This window comes from Heptranchias perlo, chromosome 9 (genome assembly GCF_035084215.1).
Source record: "Heptranchias perlo isolate sHepPer1 chromosome 9, sHepPer1.hap1, whole genome shotgun sequence".
Lineage (NCBI taxonomy): Eukaryota > Metazoa > Chordata > Chondrichthyes > Hexanchiformes > Hexanchidae > Heptranchias > Heptranchias perlo.
In genome coordinates this window covers 60,284,767-60,305,278 of record NC_090333.1, presented here as the reverse complement: position 1 = coordinate 60,305,278, position 20,512 = coordinate 60,284,767, and the positions used below count along the sequence as shown (strand labels likewise).

Genomic DNA, 20,512 nt, shown 5'->3' with positions numbered 1-20,512 from the left:
GTCAAGGAGAAGCAGAAATAGAGGAAGTGATGGAGAGGAGGGAGTTGAGATGAAAGGGGTGGAGTGTGAGACAGAAGTGGAGGAGTTGAGAACAACTTAAAGTGAAGTAGGAGGAGCGTATGCAAAATAGAAGTGAAGGAGAGCAAAAGAAACATTTTGTTTTGCAGTCTTAACACTACCGGTATCCTTAACTAGAGGGGCACTGAAGACTAAGTTTTTTTTGGGTGGGGCTCAGCCAACAAACGTTTGAGAACTGCTGAATCTGATAGTTTATCTTCAGATTTATTGTCAAGAATGACAATTGGCTTGAGTGAGCTTTGAGCAAAGGTGGGCTTAAACCACAACAATCAAACCTCAGTTTGCTCCAGAGCTTCGGGATTTTGCTCCAACAAAATGAGATGTGCCCATCCCCTGTGAAGGTTGCAGGACTGAAATCAGGTAAACAGCTCCAACACGGGCCTGCAGTCTGTCATTGGTCAGGGTGGAATAAAAGAGGCGGTGTCAGAGCTCAGGATTTATAGCCATTTCCAGCTGTAAGAGAGCTCCGTAGAAAGTGACATCTAGATTCTGTTTATCCACGGTGAAACTGTACGCCGCCTTTCCACAAATCTGGTTACAGTCTGATGGTGGATAAATCTATCAAACAATGGGAATAAGAGGACTGACATACGTGCTGCTAACCTGCATTGCGAACGTAAGTTAAAGCAAGTGCGCATCAAAAAAATACGTTTCAAGTTTCGATCAATAGTTACTTTGCCAACTGTCCAATTGGTAGTTTCTGACAATACTTTTGTAATATGTGATCAAATTCAATTAACTCCGCTATTAATGTCCAAGCATGTTTTTTTCTTTAAAGAAAGACCTTTAAGCACTTTAAATATAAATTTATTAATGGGTTTAGTGGATGTCTGGTACACTTGACTATCAAAAAAGAACCTGTTCGGCAGTGAGGGGACAGATGCTGAACATTAGAACACTGGCTCTTTCAAAGGCTGTCAGCGTCTCCCAACCTTGCGCTCTGAATCAATAGAGAGATTCAAAGAGAAAATATGAAATAGAAATGTGATATTTATGCCCTAGTCCAAAGCCGGTGACGAGATGAAAACTTGCGAAAAAAGACTGTGCCATCCTGTTGTCACAGTTCTACACACTAGTTTTCTGTCTGAGTGACGGGGAATTTCAGGAGTATAATTGATTATAATTGTTAATGAAGTAAAAGGAACACGATATACCATTGATCTGCCTTGGGCTGATCTTTACAGTTACTGTACTTGTTACTAGTTTAAACGTTCCTTGATGTGACTGGAAAATTAAAGTAACATGTAATAAACCTTTATTCTATTCAAAATTTGTTTTTTTCAGATGTCCTCGGCAAGCACGGGTAAGGCTATTCTTCCTTCAAAGGATAAATATAGTTATTGCTTCTTGAAGGAGATGAGTTTATATATATTTGTAAATGCGTTGCATGAAACCACGCTCGGGCCGCAAACGAAAAATGCCCGTGGTGCATTTTAAAGAAAAAAAGCTTAAGTGCTGAAAGAAAAGGGACGCGGAAATGTATATGGTCATCAAAATGTTACACCCAATTATACACACACATATAATATATTATATTTTATATATATACATACATATACACACATAGACTAATTATAAACTATATTATATGTATATATACATTTACACACATATACTATATTATATAATACATATACATGTACACACGCGCGCACAGACATTACATAAACACCATAAATAACCTGTCCCCTTTCCTTTTAAGATTTCACCATGACGCTTTACACCGTGACATCCAGGACTATTTCAGTTCGCTGGAGCAGATACGTGGGAGCACATTCCTACAAGCTTTCTGCAACCTCCAATGCAGCTACGGGACAGCCAGTGTTTGTTAACTTCAACAACCGATTTATTATCGGTACCGTCGCCTCCTTGTTACCTGCAACTCTGTACAATGTCAAAGTAGAGGTTCTTGACTGGAACGGGAATGTACTAGCCCAAGCTCAAACACAACAGCTAACAAGTGAGTTCTGCCAATCTACATTTCACAGCTGCTAATGCATCAACATAGGTTTTCAGTGTCACTTATTTTATCGCAATGATAATCTTAAGAGGTCCCTTTAATTTTTTCTAATGAAATCAAGTCAGTATTGAGTCCAGAAATTATAGCTTGTGATGTTAATGTACAAACCATTAATGTGTTGGTGTGACTTTCTTCTGTTCCTTTATTTAATTGAGGTATTAACCTGATTATATTAAACAGGTTAGTAGCTTTACTAGAATAGCAGAAAGGAGATGTAATTCAAAGATATTAAAATTCTACCCGTTTAAATAGCAAATAGTAATTTCTAGGCCATGACATCTTATTCATTATCAAAACCCTGGAAATATACCGTGAGATATTGAAATAAAAACAGAAAATGCTGGAAATACTCAGCAAGTCAGGCAGCATCTGTGGAGAAAGAAACAGAGTTAACGTTTCAGGTCGAATGACCTTTCATCAGAACTGGAAGAAGTTAGAGATTTAACAGTTTTTAAGCAAGTACAGAGCAAAGTTGGAGAAGGTGAAGGGGAGGGGAGGAAAGAACATAAGGGAAGGTCTGTGATAGGGTGGAGGGCAAGAATGATTAAATGACAAAAGGGATGAGGGTGGTAATGGGACAAGTAAAGAAACAAAAGATGGGTCTAGGGAAGCTGTAAATGGCAACAGTAGGACCATTACCAGCACCTGCTATCCGAAAAAATGGGAGCAGTGGTTATGATCTGAAGTTATTGAAATCAATGTTGAGTCGGGAAGGTTGTAAAGTGCCTAATTGAAAGATCAGGTGCTGTTCTCAAGCTTCTGTTGAGCTTTATTGGAATAGTGTAAGAGGCCAAGGACAGAGAGGTCAGAGTGGGAGTGGGACGGAGAATTAAAATGGCAAGTGACCAGAAGGTAAGGATCACGCTTGAGGACTGAATGGAGGTGTTCAGCAAAGCAATAACCCAATCTGTGTTTGGTCTCCCCAGTGTAGAGGAGGTCGCATTGTGAGCAGCGATTACAGTATATTAAATTGAAAGAAGTACAAGTAAATCACTATTTCACCTGGAAGGAGTGTTTGGGGTCCTGGATGGTAGGAAGGGAAAAGGTGAAAGGACAGGTGTTCCATTGGGAAGGTGCACGCACGGGAAGGTGCCTTGGGAAGGAGAGCGGGTTTTGGGGGTGATGGAAGAATGGACCAGGATGTCGCGGAGGGAATGGTCCCTTTGGAATCTGAAAGGGGAGGGGGAGGGGAAGGGAAGATGTGTTTGGTGGTGGGATCGCGCTGGAGGTGGCGGAAGTGGCGGAGGATGATACGTTGAATGTGGAGGCTGGTGGGGTGGAAGGTGAGGACAAGGGGGACTCTATTGTGGTTCTGAGAGGGAGGGAAGAAGTGCAGGAAATGGAACGGACACGGTCGAGGGTCTTTTGTTCTTTCCTCCCGTCCCCTTCCTCCCCCACTATGCCTGGTTCTATACTTGCTTAAAAACTGTTAAATCTTTAACTTCTTCCAATTCTGACGAAAGGTCATCGGCCTGAAACATTAACTCTATTTCTTTCTCCACAGATGCTGCCTCACTCGCTGAGTATTTCCAGCATTTTCTGTTTTTATTTCAGATTTCCAGCATCTGCAGTATTTTGCTTTTGATTACCGTGAGATACTAATGATTGAACCCTTAATCCATTCTGTTGAATTCCTCTCTCTGTGATGTTAGTGGAGGTATTCATTAATTTATTTTAAAAGGGCTAAGGCCTCCACTAAAATAGGGCAGAGGGGAATTTCAGACTAATATATTAAACATTCATGCACTACTATTCTTTTTGGTATATATTAATGACTTGGACTTGGGTGTACGGGTCACAATTTCAAAATTTGCAGATGACACAAAACTTGGAAGTGTAGTAAACAATGAGGAGGATAGACTTCAAGAGGACATAGACAGGCTGGTGGACTGGGCGGACACATGGCAGTTGAAATTTAATGCAGAGGAGTGCGAAGTGAAACATTTTGGCAGGAAGAACAAGGAGAGGTAATATAAACTAAATGTTACAATTCTAAAGTGGGTGCAGGAACAGAGAGATCTGGGGGTATAAGAACATAAGAACATAAGAAATAGGTGCAGGAGTAAGCCACATGGCCCCTCCAGCCTGCTCCATCATTCAATCAGATCGTGGCTGATCTTCGACCTCAACTCCACTTTCCCCCCCGATCCCCATATCCCTTGATTCCCCTAGAGTCCAAAAATCTATCCATCTCAGCCTTGAATATATTCAATGACTCAGCATCCACAGCCCTCTAGAGTAGAGAATTCCAAAGATTCACAACCCTCTGCATGAAGAAATTCCTCCTCATCTCAGTCTTGAATGGCCGACCCCTTATCCTGCGACTATAAGAACATAGGAACAGGAGTATGCCATTCAGCCCCTCGTGCCTGCTCCGCCATTTGATAAGAACATGGCTGATCTGTAATCTAGCTCCATATACCTGCCTTTGACCCATATCCCTTAATACCTTTGGTTAACAAAAAGCTATCCATCTCACATTTAAATTTAGCAATTGAGCTAGTATCAATTGCCGTTTGCAGAAGAGAGTTCCAAACTTCTACCACCCTTTGTGTGTAGAAATGTTTTCTAATCAAACTCCTGAAAGGTCTGGCTCTAATTTTTAGACTGTGCCCCCTACTTCTAGAATCCCCAATCAGTGGAAATAGTTTCTCTCTATCCACCCTATCCGTTCCCCTTAATATCTTATAAACTTCGATCAGATCACCCCTTAACCTTCGAAACTCCAGAGAATACAACCCCAATTTGTGTAATCTCTCCTCGTAACTTAATCCTTGAAGTCCGGGAATCATTCTAGTAAACCTATGCTGCACTCCCTCCAAGGCCAATATGTCCTTCCGAAAGTGCAGTGCCCAGAACTGCTCACAGTACTCCAGATGCGGTCTAACCAGGGTTTTGTATAGCGGCAGCATAACTTCTGCCCCCTTGTACTCTAGTCCTCTAGATATAAAGGCCAGCATTCCATTAGCCTTTTTGATTATTTTCTGCACCTGTTCATGACACTTCAATGATCTATGTCCCTGAACCTCTAAGTCCCTTTGGACATCCACTGTTTTTATCTTTTTACCATTTAGAAAGTACCCTGTTCTATCCTTTTTTGATCCAAAGTGGATGACCTCACATTTGTCTACATTGAATTCCATCTGCCACAGTTTTGCCCATTCACCTAATCGATCAATATCCCTTTGTAATTTTATGTTTTCATCTACACTGCTTACACTGCCACCAATCTTTGTGTCATCGGCAAACTTAGATATGAGACTTTCTATGCCTTCATCTAAGTCGTTAATAAATATTGTGAATAATTGAGGCCCCAAGACAGATCCCTGTGGGATTCCACTAGTCACATCCTGCCAATGTGAATACTTACCCATTATCCCTACTCTCTGTCGTCTTTCACTCCCTAGCTCTATGGGTATATGTGCACAAATCTTTGAAGGTGGTAGGACAGGTTGAGAAAGTGGTTGAAAAATCATACGGGATCCTGGGCTTTATAAATAGCAGCATAGAGTACAAAAGCAAGGAAGTTATGATGAACCTTTATAAAATACTGGTTCGGTCACAACTGCAGTATTGTGTCCAATTCTGGGCACCGCACTTTAGGAAGGATGTGAAAGTCTTAGAGACGGTGCAGAAAAGATTTACTAGAATGGTTCCAGGGATGAGGGACTTCAGTTAGTTGGATGGACTGGAAAAGCTGCGGTTCTTCTTCTTAGAGCAGAGAAGGTTGAGAGGAGATTTGATAGAAGTGTTCAAAATCATGAAGTGTTTAGATAAAGTAAATAAAGAGAAACTGTTCCTATTGATGGAAGGGTCGAGAACCAGAGGACACAGATCTAAGGTGATTGGCAAAAGAACCAAAGGTGACATGAGGAAAAAAATTTTTACGCAGCAAGTAGTTGTGATCTGGAATGTGCTGCCGGAAAGGGTGGTGGAAGCCGATTCAATCGTGGCTCTCAAAAAGGAATTGAATAAATAATTGAAGGGAAAAAAATTGCAGGGCTACAGGGAAAGAGCAGCGGAATGGGACTAACTGGATTGCTCTTACAAAGAGCCGGCATGGGCTTGATGGGCCGAATGGCCTCCTTCTGTGCTGTAACTGGTCTATGATTCTATTCTACAGTGTAATTTCATGGCCCTAGTGATTATACCTATTTAAAACAGAGCTTTTTGACCAAGCTTTTAGCCACCTCTCCTAATATTTCCTTCTTTGGTGCAGAGTTCATTTTTGTCTGATTACACTGCTCTGAAGCGCCTTGGAATTTTTCTACGTTAGAAGCACTATATAAATGCAAATTGTGGTTGTTGTTGTTGTTTATTGGCTGATAGTAAAAGGCAGGAATAAATAGCCACGCAAGGCTATAGCTTGGATTGCATAAAAGTTCCCTACATATAATGTTGTAGTTATATTGCAAGTAACATTTTAAAACAGTTCAAGTTAAGTAGTCAGGTGAAAGTACAGATCTACACGTGGACTTAAATGCATGTGTCTGCTCACCAACCTGCAACTGTGCTGGTAAAATTTTTAATGTTAGTAAAGAACACTCTACTGTCCACTCTTTAAAAACATAAAGGGATCCAACTGACCATTTGGAATTTTTAAACTTTAATTTGAAAGGTTTCTATGTTTTCTTCACACAGTTGCAATTAAGGTGTCAGCCTTGGCTCCATTGGTAGCACATTCGTCTCTGAATCATGGGATCAACACCCCCTCCAGACACTTGAGCACATAATCCAAGCTGAGACTTCAGTGCTGTACTGAGGGAGTGCTGCACTGTTGGAGGTGCTGTCCTTTGGAGTTAAAATGAGGCCCTGTCTTCTCTCTCCGGTGGATATATAAGGTGTTCTGCCAATATTTAAGAATGAGTTAAAATTTCATTACCCACGCGCCCCCCCCGCCCATATATTTGTGGCTTGTTAATTGTGTCCTAGAATCATAGAATCATACAGCACAAAAGGAGGCCATTCGGCCCATCATGACTCTACCGGCTCTTTGAAAGAGCTATCCAATAGTCCCACTACTCTGCTCTTTCCCCATAGCCCTGCAAATGTTGCCTTTTCAAATATATATCTTTTGAAAGTTACTATTGAATCTGCTTCCACCATTCTTTCGGGCAGTGCATTTCTGATCATAACAACTCGCTGCATAAAAAAAATCTTCTCATCTCCCCCCCTGGTTCTTTTGCTAATTATCTTAAATCTGTGTCCTCTGGTTACTGACCGTCCTGCCAGTGGAAACAGTTTCTCCTTAATTACTGTATCAAAATCGCTCATAATTTTGAACACCTCCATTAAATCTCCCCTTAACCTTCTCTGCTCTAAGGAGAACAATTCCAGCTTCTCTAGTCGCTCTGCATAACTGAAGTCCCTCATCCTGTGATCACAGTTTAATTAGATAACCTGGATTATCTGTGCCTTTCAGCATTTAAAGGCCTGGATTATATCCCCTCTAACACATATCAGAGAATCAGACATGCACTGCCCAAGATTTTAAGACCAAATGGTCAGAAAATTGTGGGCAGTGAATAGTCAAACTTCCAAGTATAGTCGCAGTGGGTGAGACTCAAAGTCAGGAAATTACCTATTATGTACACTCTAATATTAGGTTTTGTTTCAGCATCAAACTGGGTGAACTGAAAATGGCCATCCAATTTCCTTGGACCTGCTGCAGTTCAATGGTCACTGACTGTGATCACTGGCAGAACGTAACACATTAAAATGATGCAAACAAATGATTGCGAACAAGTTTTAATTAAATTGAGGCAAGCTTGTTATTGAAAGTGAATTGATATTTATCATTTATACAACCAAATATTTTGGAGAAAACATTCTGAATTAACTATGATTTTGTTTTATAGCTCCTGATGTCCCTTTGAACATAAACGCTTATTCAAAGACTAGCAGTAGCATTACTGTGAATTGGTCAGCAGTTCCCAAAGCCACTGGCTATGTCTTGAAAGCAAAAGCTGGCAATTTGATTATTGAAACCACTGTCAACGATTCATCAGGCACCCTGACAGGGTTACAGCCGTATACTTTATATACCATTTCTGTACAATCTTCCAATGCTGGAGGAAACAGTCAACCATCGCTACCTGTAGAAACAAGAACAGGTATATTCATAGAACCTTCAGTAGGGTGGAATGACAAAAAGAATGCCTATTGTTTTGCAAACCATTGCTGACTCAAGGGTTTCCGCTCAAAATAAAATATACGAGCAGCTCCCATACACTTCTACAGTGTAAATGGTAGCTGACCGTGGAAACTGAGGTCTGCTTTATAGCAATATGAAGACTTACACTTATTTTGACAGTTACATTCCAAACCCTTCTTTGAAAGCTGATTTTTTTCATATTTAAGTAGTTTATAGTGTAAAAAAACCAAAAGAACAAAATTAGTTTGGATTTGAAACCCCAATAGGCATTTACAATAATAAAGATTCATAATAATCTGCTTCATTGTTTTCATATATAAAAATCTTTAATTGTACATACTGAGTGACTCATAAGTTCAATACATCCTAATTTTAAAAAAAATTGTAAACATACATACCATGACTATATAAAATTATAACTTCAGGAATATAGACTGGGGAAGAGGGGTGAGACACTTAGAACAAAGTGATAGAAATGGAAAGGCATCAAAGCATCTTAAAAAGCTCTTCAGTAAAAGAAGAAATTAATTTTAAGTTATTATTTAATTCATGAGGATCAGTTGTATCAAATCCCAAGTATTGTTATATAATGACAGATGATTAGCACTGTCTAGTAATTCAACTCCTAAGTACAATGTTATGTGTTCACAGTTTTAGCTGCACCTGTCATCCACTCAACTTCACCAAATTCTAATACCATAATGGTCAGTTTGGAGCCTGTGTCCCACGCAATGAAATACAGCTTCATTATCATCAGGTCAGATGGTGTGGGAAACAAGATTAAAAAGACCATAACCTCCACCAATGTAACGTTCACTGACCTGGACCCAGGTACTTGGTACACTATAAAAGCACATGCTTTGGATGCCAATGGTATACCTGGAGATGACAAGATGAAAGAACAAATAACAAGTAAGAGATAAACAATTCTATTTAAAAATGCTTATCAGGATTTACTGATCAGTAACTGTATAATCGATTGTCTATAAACTAATGTAAGATTTATGTTTATTTTAATTCTGAGCAATTTTTACAATGATGGAATTTTTTTTTTAAATGTAGTCTTTGGAAGTAGAAGCTCAATAAATTCTTATAGTTTAGTGTGCTAAATTATTCTTTCAAAGGAAATGCCACAAAATGATATTAACATCTTTTGTAGCTATCATGCTAAATAGGCACTGAGTGAATTTGGAAATATGCTAATTTAACGTGATTCAAAAATATGAATGATTTTACAGATACCAAACAATCTGGAAAGAGAAGCCAAAAAGACAATAAACTATTTCACTGAAATTATTGTCAACAGGTTTTCAGAAATTGCAGTGTAATTTGAACAATTTCTTTATTTTAGGACCACTTGCTCCACAATCTGTGCGAGCAGTTCTTACCAGTGATTCAATGGGCACATTTCTAGAGGTTGTTGTTACATGGAATGCCTCAGAAGGCTCAACATATTACATTGCTTCACCCATTGAAAAATCTCGGAAAGTAGTCCAGAACTGCACATCACGATCCACATCCTGCATCATCTCTCCAATCCAGTGTGGCATACAGTACAATGTCACTGTAGTCGCCTTTAACGAAGCAGGTTCATCTGACCCTGCAAATCCTATAGAGTTTACGAGCGGTAAGTACCAGAGTTAAGTAAAAGCGAGTCGCTAACCATTTATAACTCAACTTTGATTCCATTGACATTCAATCTTTTCTTTCATATTTTGAGCTACTGCGTATTTTGACTTTTAACTTCTAAGCATTTACTGTGTTGGCTCTTTGTGAAACTGCCTAATTTATGCTATTCAAAATTATAGTCATAAGGAAGCAAACATTTAACAAAACAAATAATATAACAAAGAATTTAACCTGTTTTCTTTTCATTGCTCCCTTTTTTCCCTTCTCAGTTGGCCTGCTGCATCAGTAGGGCTGGAATATCACAGCCATGGACATTTCTACAAATGAAGAATAGGAGGGTGCTCAGCTGACAAATCTCTGGGGAAGAATAACTCACTGATACCAGCATGAAATTAGATACCCTGAATTCCACCTTAAAGAAGTCACTTCTTGACCATTACTAGTCTCAAAGAGATAGTAATGTTGCAATTCAGATGATGGCCAAAGAGTCACCTCTTCAAAGTGGAGCTCTGACCCTTGGATGCAGATGTGTCTCATTAGAATGAATCAGGGGCCTTAGAACGTATATTAGGTTATACAAAAACTTGGGTTCACCCTTGTCATACTCAATCATTTTGTACTTTCAGAAGAAGGGTTAATTTTGTTCTTATTGCATTCACTTCCAACTGACCCTGTTGCTATGCCACCTCATATACAAAATCAAACAAACATGATGATAACCAGAATATTTCATTTTAAAGAGAGGCTTTTGAACTCTTCTCCTCCCACTGAATTTCCATAGTTGACATCAGTGGTACTCTTTGGTTGACTCACTAGCAAGCATCCTACACTGGGGTTGGAGGTTGCCTAAAATTCCTATCACCACCAACTTTAGCAAAAAAAAAGTAGACTCAAATAAAAAGTAGGAAATACTGCCTTTTACTTAAGTTTAACTTATTTTAAACTAAGATTAGTGAAGACAGAAAATTCATCCCCTGGGTATACAAAGAAAATGGGTGACCAGTTTTCCCTTTTTTCCACGGATAAGCTCACTGAGATTGGGCAAATGTGGTCTCTGTTGGAAAGCAAAGTGAAAATAATAGTTGAGGTCAGTGCCCTTGCTATGTTAAGAGTGCTGCCACAGGGAAAGTATATTAAGTAATTCTGCCCAGTTAAAATGCAATCAGGGTCCTGTTGAGGAATTAGGACCCCGATTAGCAGTTATGCACGATGCTCCTACCTGAGTCTAGTGGGCACCTCATCCACCACCAAAACCAGTGGCATTAAAATTGGAGATTGGCGGGAATGAAGTGGGAGATGGAGCCACTCCATTTTAACTGCTCACCCACTCCATTCCCGCCTAGTGGGAAGAGTAAAAATTCCCTCCTTTGTTATTTAGATGGAATCTATAGGAAATATAAGTCTTTGAGTTATCAAAGCAATATGCATTGCTTCTCTATTGAAACAATTTGTGTAGTTTTAAAATGACTTATTAACTTTGCTTTTTTTTTTGTAGTGCCTTGTAGTCCATTTGACATTACAATTCAGGAGATCCAATCTGGTAATCTGACAGTGTCCTGGTCCCCATCCCCCCTGACTGATTACTACACCACTTTTGTGAAAAGAGATGATGGCCTCGAAGTTATGTGCAACACTTCACTAACAAGCTGTTATTTCCAGTCAGAATGTGGATTCATTTACTTTATCAGTGTTTTTTCATATAACAAAGCTGGACAGAGTCCTCCAGGCATCGTTTTAAATTATACAACAGGCAAGTATTACATTGGCAGTTAATTTCAACTGGGGAATTTCAGCAAATTCTCCAAGTCCTACCATTCCAATGTATTCTACAACTGAACTGGTCAAACAATTTGACAACCACTGTTGGTAATATTTAATATTAGCAGCATATAATAACACAATTAATTATAATCCCATTGCTTTACATATTTTTGCATTTTTTTTATGTCACTGGCCCATTCCTGATGGGCTGAGATGCAACTCATAAATCAGCTCAGGAGAAAGAGCCTCTGCAACGGTCATATTCGAACCATGCAGATGTGAAATCGCAATTCGATCCTGTCATTGAAGAAAGGCACTTCCGTAATGTACTGTATATGATGGGGAATATTCATTGAAACCCAAGGCCGATTTTAACCTGACTTGCCTGGCGGAAACGGGGCAGTAGAGGAGTTGAAATCGCTGTGCACCATTTACCACCCCATTACCGCTCCACTGCCATATTTACTGGGGCCTTCCGCTGGGTGGCCCAGGCGCCCACCTGAATATCGGTGCTATGAATTACGTAAGACCCCAATGCAATTTAGAGGGCAACTGGGCAGAATACGCGGTGTGCATGCTGTGCACGCTCCGCCCAGTTCAACCAAGTGGTTAAGAGGAAGTGATCCCAAAAACGTAAGCAAAGAATTATTTCTGTGGGGCCAGGAGGAGCAGGAGTGGACCTACCTGGCTGCCAGCTGGGTCAGCTGCAGTGATATTGTGCTGGCCCCGAGCTAGCAAGCTGAAGTGGGACATCTGCAGATTGCCAGTGACACGGTAATAAGGCCTGGCTCTCGAAATGGACCAGGCCTCGTGCCAGTAAGAGCGGGTGGGCATTCCACCTTTTGCCTGCCTATTCTATGCCTGGAGTTAAAATCTACTCCCCCCCTCCCCAATATCTACAGATGCTCTTGTACTGTCGGCGCACTCTACCAATTGACACCCTGTACCTGTAAACATGACTAGTTTTGGAAAGGTTGTTGCTGTTGCGCGTATTAAAAGGTTTATTCTTTGTGTCCTAGCACCATGTTGTCCAGAACATGTTAAAGCCTTGTTTGTCTCAAGTGATACTATTGAGGTGAAATGGAATCCAGTTCGTGGAGCTGAAATGTATGAAACAAAAGCACAAGACGCAAGCTCAGTGGTGTTCTGTAATGACACTTCCACAATCTGTACGTTGTCTGGATTGAAATGCAACACGATCTACAATGTTACTATATATTCTTATAGTGATATCAGGGGGTTCAACTACTCATGTCAGAAAAGGTCAATCACAACAGGTAAAACTACAAATGGTTTGTGTGCATGTCACCTATCAAACATTTAGCTGGGCTCCAATTCATTGAAGGAACAATTGCTGCAATAAATAGAATATAATTCCTATTTCACACAGTGCTATATAATATGGTTAATATAAAATCGAGAGGTGAACTAGAATAAAAGTAGTGATTATGGTTATTGCCTTTGAACATATACTGATATTAAAAACTATAAATTTATTATTCTTTTAATTAGTAATCACTGAAGCAAAGCTTATTGAATTTGAAATTTACCTGAATAATAGTTTGAAATTGCGATTTTTTTTTAAACAGGACCATGCAGTCCCAGCATTCTGAATATCACAAAAGTGTCTCCATCTGCCGTTATTGTAGCATGGCAACCAAATAACCACGATGCCATGTACAAGGTGTTTGCTTTCGGAGAGGCTGGGGTCAGGTCCTGCAATAGCTCAGGGTATTCTTGTGAAATCGCAAACCTCCCCTGTGGAGCTACCTTCTCTGTAAGTGCAGTGGCCACAGCTCCAGAAGGGCAGAGCTTACCCAGCTACAGCCTACCATTAGAAACAGGTAAAGACATATCCATCTGTTAAGAAGATTTATTTAATTTGAAGCATTTTCTACTGAAATGGTCTCAGACACTATGCAAAATAATTGCTGAACATTCCATCCACTCCATGATGGCTCAGTTGGTTTACACAGTTACTAAACCATACAAGCCAGGAGTGTCTCAGGTTCATAATCCTGGTCTGTACTGAGTTAACTGATCTCAGGAGTGCGACATTTGGCCTCAGCACAAAATCAGCCAAGATCAGGTGTCAGCCTTGGCTCGGTGTTTCCTCTGAGTAAGAAGGTCTTGGGTTCAAGCCCCACTCCAGGATTTGTGACACTCCATTGCAGTACTAAGGGAATTCTGTCTTTTGGATAGAACACTAAACTGAGGTTCTGTCCACCTTCTCAGGTGGAGATAAAAGATCCCATGGCACTATTCAAAGAGCCGGGAAGTTCTCCCAGTATCCTGGCCAACATTTATCTCTCAACTAACATCACTAAAACCATTTAATTGGTCATTTATCTCCTTGCTATGTGTGAGACCTTGCTGTAAAGAAATTGGTTGCTGTGTTTCCCTACATTACAACACTTCAAAAGTATTTTATTGGCTGTGAAGCGCTTTGGAACATCCTGAGATCATTAAAGTGCTATATAACTCCAAGTTCTTTCTATCTAACAGGCCCTACCTGAGAAATACTATGTGGATATCGGGTGAGGACAGAACCGTCCAATGCTCCCACACTCGAGTTAAATAACCTGTTAAAGCTCACATGTGAATAATGGCTCCTTGAGTTTGGTGACTGACACTGGTGCCTCAGCAAGGAGTCAACCCTTGCAGGAGGGAAGGGGAGGGGAGAAAATTGGTACTGATAAGAAGGAAAAAAATGCATACAAATTGGTAAAAAATATATCCCAAGAGGGTCAGATAAACTTGGAACCACAGTATATATGAGAATTTCTCAAATTTTGAATGTGTTCACTTGCTTTAATCTGAGCAGTTCAATGATTAATTGCACTTCCCAGAAATTATTTTCATGGGTTTATGCTTACTTTTTAGGAGGTTTGTTACTAGTGTGATTTTGTCAATAAAGTGTCTTGATAATCCTCTACTTTCAGTGTCATTTTTATGACCATTTAAAGTAAGCTAATCTGGGTCAAAATGTGTGGGGTCAAAAACAGTATTTAAATTTTTAAATTTTGTCATGACCTTTTCTTATTTTCTTATAACCTGACTTCATAACTTCATAACTTTTCTTTAAGAATTACTGGATAGGAATTTCTTGGGATGAATATTATGGGGGAAAAGATTCAGAAATGAAAAATTACATATTTAGCAGTAAATCCTTTATTTTCCTTCCAAGCACCCTGCTGTCCTAACAGCTTCGCAGTCACACAGATTACACAGTCAATGACCAATGTTAGCTGGACTGCTGCAATTGGAGCACAATCATATACCACAGTCCTGGAATCATCTAAAGGACAGGCTAAATGCCACACAGGAGAAACCCATTGCCTTCTTGGATGTATAACTTGCAGCACCAACTATACAGTGTCTTTAAGCGCTATTAGTGAAACTGGAATGATGTCAGTGTGCAACTATCGAGGGTATTCATCCAGTAAGTAAAGAACAAAGAGATTTAATTTATATAAATAATACTATTCTGTTATTTTCAAGCTTCATTCTCTATATAGATATGTGTCATTTATCAAGCAGTGAATCTTAAGATCATATCCGATCAGGTGGCTTCATTAAGATTGAACTTGAAGATGCTTTAATTGCAGTTATTTTTAGTGCAGTTCTAACCCTGATATCATGAGCTGAATTTTCCCCCCTTACGCCTGACGAAAATGGGTCAGTAGCGTCCCAAAAATGGGAGGCAATCACCTCTTGACCCGTTGCCACCGCTACTGTGGCCGCGGCTATGCTCACTGGGCCCTTGTAATCAGGCGGTAGGCCCATTTAAAATGGCAATTGGGATCCTCGGACATCAACAGGACCTCAATTGCCATTCTTGGCCTGATCTGGTGAACCGTGCAAGCTCCGACCAGCATCAGGTGGCAGTGTGGCTGAAGAAGACCCGAAAGGCAAGCACCCCTTCATTTTTGTGGGGCAGGAAGGATGAGTGCTCATCCTGGCCCCACAAAGCCTGGACTGCTACCGCGATAGATTTTTGGATCCTTTGTTTTAATATGTTCTTAAAACCAGCTAACTTAACATCAAATACAAGGAACTGTTATGTATAGTTAATTGTTTATAAGGCCAATGTCCTTAATGAACATTTATTTATATTTTATATTAGGTGGTTGCTGTCCATCTGCAGTTAAACTTTACAGATTAGGGAGCAATGCATTAAGGGTTTACTGGCATGCCACTGCTGGCTCTGTGAATTACATTGTAAACGTTACCAGCGACAATGCAAACTTCACCTGCTCCCCAACATCTGGGGACACTTACTGTGACGTACGGGAGATTTACTGCGGGGACATTTACACCGTCATCGTTTCTCCCGTTTCCATAGATGGATCAATAGTCACGTTCTGTCCGATGAAAATGTATTCAGGTAAAATTATATTGTGATTAGAAATCAGAAGTCAGTTGAAATTGTGTTCAGTTACTGTATCCTATTCAAAATTCTCAGAAATCCTGTACAATGTCAGTATTATGAAGGTTCAGGCAGACAAAAGCTCAATTTTAAAACTTATATGATTTTTTTCCCTAGTCTCCTGTTCTATGAATTCAGGTGCAATGGGTAAGAACTATTTTCTACTTTTAGTTAATTACTGAATCAAGTTTCCACCCATAAATTAATTAAAATAACATTTTATTCAATAGATTGTGTCAATATTTGTATTTATTGCTTTTTTGAAATATTATTAACAACCAGTTTCTTTATTTATTCAGTAATTTATCGAGGGAAGAGGAGCTTATCTTATAATGAAGCATAGAAGGGCAAGGTGAAAGTTCCGTTGTATACGCAAATAATTGGTTGGCATTTTACATGTTTTTCTGTATCACACGGTATTACAATACTTTCTAACACATGTTTCTTTTACCAGGATTACAGATCAACAATATCATTTTTTTCCAACAGAAGTCAATGAGAAATAACTTTCCTCACATTCCACTTAAGTTAGACAACATTATGAGAAAACTGCTTTATGATTATTCTGAAAATCATTTTCTTGATCATTTTTTTCAATACTGGAAACTAGTCCGTTGATTTGAAAAACTGCCAATAAGTTTAAGCAGGTCCTTATTTTTAATCAAGAATAAAGATAAAATTACATAATTATCATAGTATCATAGTAGGTACAGCACAAGAGTTGCTGTGACATTTGCACATAAATAAAGGTGAGTGCTATTAGCCTCGGTGTTATTTCAACACCAAATTTTGGGCCCATATTGGTGACACTTATAATTAGAACCCGAATAACTGCAACAACCTATAAAACTGACTGTTTATTCCCCGATGGTTTGAAAGCACTGCCCGGTGTAGTACAAAGCCACACAGACCAGGATAATCCCAGGCATGAGTTCCAAGTCACTTACAATTACACTTTCAAATTTCCTATTGTCTAGCCTTTGGCATTCCATTCACCATGACATTTCTGCAGCTCTCCATCTGCTCAATCACACCCTCACCTCCACCTTTGATGCCCATGTCCTCATTAAAACCATTATTCTCTCTCACCCTGGTCGTTCACCCTGGTACGGCCTTCATCTCCGCTCCCTTAAGTTCAAGGGACGCAGACTTGAACGTTTATGCCGGACAACTGGTTTAGCTATTCATCGCCAGATCTGACTGGATCACATAAAGCACTAGCGGGTCCCGCTGTCCTCTTCCAAAATCGCTCACTATTCCAGGATCGTCCTGGAATGCAAAGATAACCCCCAGCTTCTCTTCTCCATTACAAACCGTCTTCTTAAACCCCTCTCCTCTGCCCCCTCCACCCTCACCTACAACGAAAAGCTTATGGACTTCTTTGTCACGAAGATTGAGGCCATCTGTTTAGCTGCCTCTGCCGCTTCCCCCCTTCCCCTAGCCCACCAAGCCAAATTTCCCCTATGGTTCCCCCCTGCCCTAGCCCTGAACTCGCATCTTTCTCTAGTTTCATTCATGCCTTCTCCGAGCTCATCTTAACCATGAGACCCACCTCCTGCTCCCTCGACCCTATTCCCACTAAAATGCTGACCACTCAAGTTCCCTTCTTGGCCCACATGTTAGCTGATATTGTCAACGGTTCCCTCTCCTCAGGTACAGTCCTCCTCCCCTTCAAATCTGCTGACCACACCCATCCTCAAAAAACCCACCCTTAACCCCTCTGCCCTTGCAAACTACCACCCCAGCTCCAACCTCCCTTTCCTCTCCAAAGTCTTTGAACCTGTTGTCGCCTCCCAATTCGGTGCCCTCCTTTCCTTCAACTCCATGTTTGTATCCCTCCAATCAGGTTTCTGCCCTTGCCACAGTACTCAAACGGCCCTTATCAAAGTTACAAATGACATCCTATGTGACCATGGTAAAGTATCCCTCCTCATCTTCTCGACCTGTCTGCAGCCTTTGACACAGTTGATCACACTATCCTGCTCCAGCGCCTCTCCTCCGTCATCCAGCTGGGTGGGACTGCGCTCGCCTGGTTCCATTCTTATCTATCCAGTCATAGCCAGAGAGCCACCTGCAACGGTTTCTCTTCCCGCTCCCGCACCGTTATCTCTGGAGTCCCCCAAGGATCTATCCTTGGTCCCCTTCTAATTCTCATCTACATTCTGTCCATCGGTGCCATCAACCGAAAACACAACATCAGATTTCACACGTACACTGACGACACCCAGTTCTACCTCACAACCACCTCTCTCAACCCCTCCACTGTCTCTCATTTGTATTGGATAAGCAAAAATTTCCTCCAAATAAATATTGGGAAGACCGAAGCCATTGACTTTGGTCCCTGCCGCAAACTCCGTTCCCTAGCCACCAACTCCATCCCGTTCCCTGGCCACTGTCTGAGGCTGAACTAGACTGCTCGCAGCCTTGATGTCCTATTTGACCCTGAGATGAGCTTCCGACCGTATATCCGCTCCATCACCAAGACCGCCGACTTCCACCCCCGTAAAATCTGGACTATTCCAATGGCGTCGCCCTCCCTATCTCTGTAACCTCTTCCAGTCCTACAACCCTCCGAGATCTCTGCACTCCTCCAATTCTTGCCTCTTGTGCATCCCCGATTTTAATTGCTCCACCATTGGTGGCTGTGCCTTCAGCTGTCGAGGCTCTAAGCTCTGGAATTCCCTCCCTAAATCAGTCTGCCTCTCTACCTCTCTCTCCTTTAAGATGCTCCTTAAAACCTACCTCTTTTGGTCACCTGTCCTCATATCTCCTTATGTAGCTCAGTGTCAAATTTTGTTTGATATCGCTCCTGTGAAGCGCCTTGGGATGGTTTACTACGTTAAAGGCGTTATATAAATTCAGGTTGTTGTTGTTGATCATAGCTGTATACATACATAGCTGATGTCAGCTGAGGTAGCAATAGGCGCACTACAGTTGGTCTCAGTGCCTCATGGCAGGGGAGGACAAAAGTTGTCCAGACTTCCTGCTCCTGCTGCATGAGTGTGGACATTTTGTTGAGCACAGGATCGGGCTCGGCTTTGATGCTTCCATTTCCCCAGGTTGAATAGCTCACTCTCCTGCAAGAAAAACAGCCATTTGGGTTAGATACTGAAGAGCCACCATGTCCAGGAAACCATACACCAGCAAGAGGCAATGCCTTCAGGAGAGGAGAGGAGAAAATTGGGGAAATATACGACTTATACCATAACTACAAAACAGAACCAGGATCTAGGAACACAAATGACTTGTGCATTATACATTGTATCATGGCAGGTACAGCACAGGAGGAGCCATTCGGCCCTTTGTGCCTCTGCCGGCTCTTTGAAAGAGCTATCTAATTAGTCCCATTCCCCTGTTCTTTCCCCATAGCCCTGTAAATGTTTTCCTTCAAGTATTTATCCAACTCCCTTTCGTAGGTTACTGTTGAATTTTGTTCCACCACCCTTTCAGCTGGGGCATTCCAGATCATTACAACTCGCTGCATAAAAAAATGTTTCCTCATGTCCCCTCTGACTCTTTTCCTGATCACCTTAAATCTGTGTCCTCTGGTTACCGACCCTTCTGCCACTGGAAACAGTTTCCCCTTATTTACTCTATCAAAATCGTTCATGATTTTAAAACAGCTATCAAATCTCCTCTTAACCTTCTCTGTTCTAAGGCGAACAATCCCAGCTTCTCTAATCTCTCTACATAACTGAAGTTCCTCATCCCTGGTACCATTCTAGTAAATATCTTCTGCACCCTCGCTAAGGCCTTGACATCCTTCCTAAAGTGAAGCTTAGAATTGAACACAATACTCCAGCTGAGGCCTAACCAGTGTTTTATAAAGGTTTAGCATAACTTCCTTGCTTTTGTACTCTATGCCTCCATTAATAAAGCCCAGGATCCCATATTTTTTTTAACAGCCTTCTCAACTTGCCCTGTCACCTTCATAGATTTGTGCACATATACCCCCAGGTCTCTCTGTTCCTGCACCCTCTTTAAAATTGTACCATTTAGTTTATATTGCCTCATGTATCACTTCACAATTCTCTGCGTTAAATTTCATCTGCTATGTGTCTGCCCATTTCACCAGTTTGTCTATGTCCTCCTGAATTAATATTAACAAAAAAGATTCATGACATTAACTATATATATGTCAGTAAAATAACAGTGGTACTGACTAAAATAGTGAAAACAATATATGAAGATGATACAAAATAATTTTTCTGTATCTTGTTTAAATGTACTTTATAATATCTGTATAAATTAAGTAATATCTGAAGACAGCATGAAGAAGGAAAGATGAATAATGATCATTGGAAAACAATGAATTTTTCTTGTTGTGCATGTGATATTAAAAATAAAAGCAAACTTAGATGTACCTCTCTATTATGTGCAGTTATAATTTCTGTAGTTTGTGAACCCATGGATTGTTTAGAATTTAGTCATCTCTGTGCTG

The 20,512-nt window shown here is 40.6% G+C and overlaps 1 protein-coding gene and 1 long non-coding RNA gene across 4 annotated transcripts in view; one reads left to right on the top strand and one right to left on the bottom strand.

The window, feature by feature from the left end:
- The first annotated feature begins 646 nt into the window (after nucleotides 1-646).
- LOC137325036 (fibronectin type III domain-containing protein 7-like) lies at nucleotides 647-16,414 on the top strand. Its single transcript, XM_067989739.1, has 13 exons — nucleotides 647-694; nucleotides 1,363-1,381; nucleotides 1,781-2,038; nucleotides 7,957-8,211; nucleotides 8,904-9,164; nucleotides 9,604-9,879; nucleotides 11,377-11,631; nucleotides 12,662-12,919; nucleotides 13,232-13,486; nucleotides 14,830-15,084; nucleotides 15,769-16,029; nucleotides 16,189-16,218; nucleotides 16,371-16,414. Exons 1-13 carry the CDS (start codon nucleotides 647-649, stop codon nucleotides 16,412-16,414), a joined length of 2,475 nt encoding a protein of 824 aa, XP_067845840.1.
- LOC137325037 (uncharacterized) overlaps nucleotides 7,866-20,512 on the bottom strand; it is an 84,283-nt gene continuing 71,636 nt past the window's right edge. Inside the window, exons 4-7 of one of the 3 annotated variants that reach the window (XR_010963780.1) lie at nucleotides 10,113-10,198; nucleotides 9,641-9,861; nucleotides 9,074-9,131; nucleotides 7,866-8,193 (exon numbers count right to left, since the gene is read on the bottom strand). This is a non-coding gene — a long non-coding RNA (uncharacterized lncRNA). The remainder of the gene's footprint in view (nucleotides 8,194-9,073; nucleotides 9,132-9,640; nucleotides 9,862-10,112; nucleotides 10,199-20,512) is intronic. The other 2 variants (XR_010963782.1, XR_010963781.1) reach the window with 2 other exon arrangements.

What these genes read in the sequence shown, in the direction of transcription:
- LOC137325036 (XM_067989739.1), top strand. Translation starts at nt 647, where the DNA reads ATGGGAATAAGAGGACTGACATACGTGCTGCTAACCTGCATTGCGAAC. An exon ending in GATGAAAGAACAAATAACAA is followed by an intron (nt 9,165 to 9,603) that starts GTAAGAGATAAA and finishes TCTTTATTTTAG; the next exon opens with GACCACTTGCTCCACAATCT. An exon ending in CAGCCTACCATTAGAAACAG is followed by an intron (nt 13,487 to 14,829) that starts GTAAAGACATAT and finishes TTTCCTTCCAAG; the next exon opens with CACCCTGCTGTCCTAACAGC.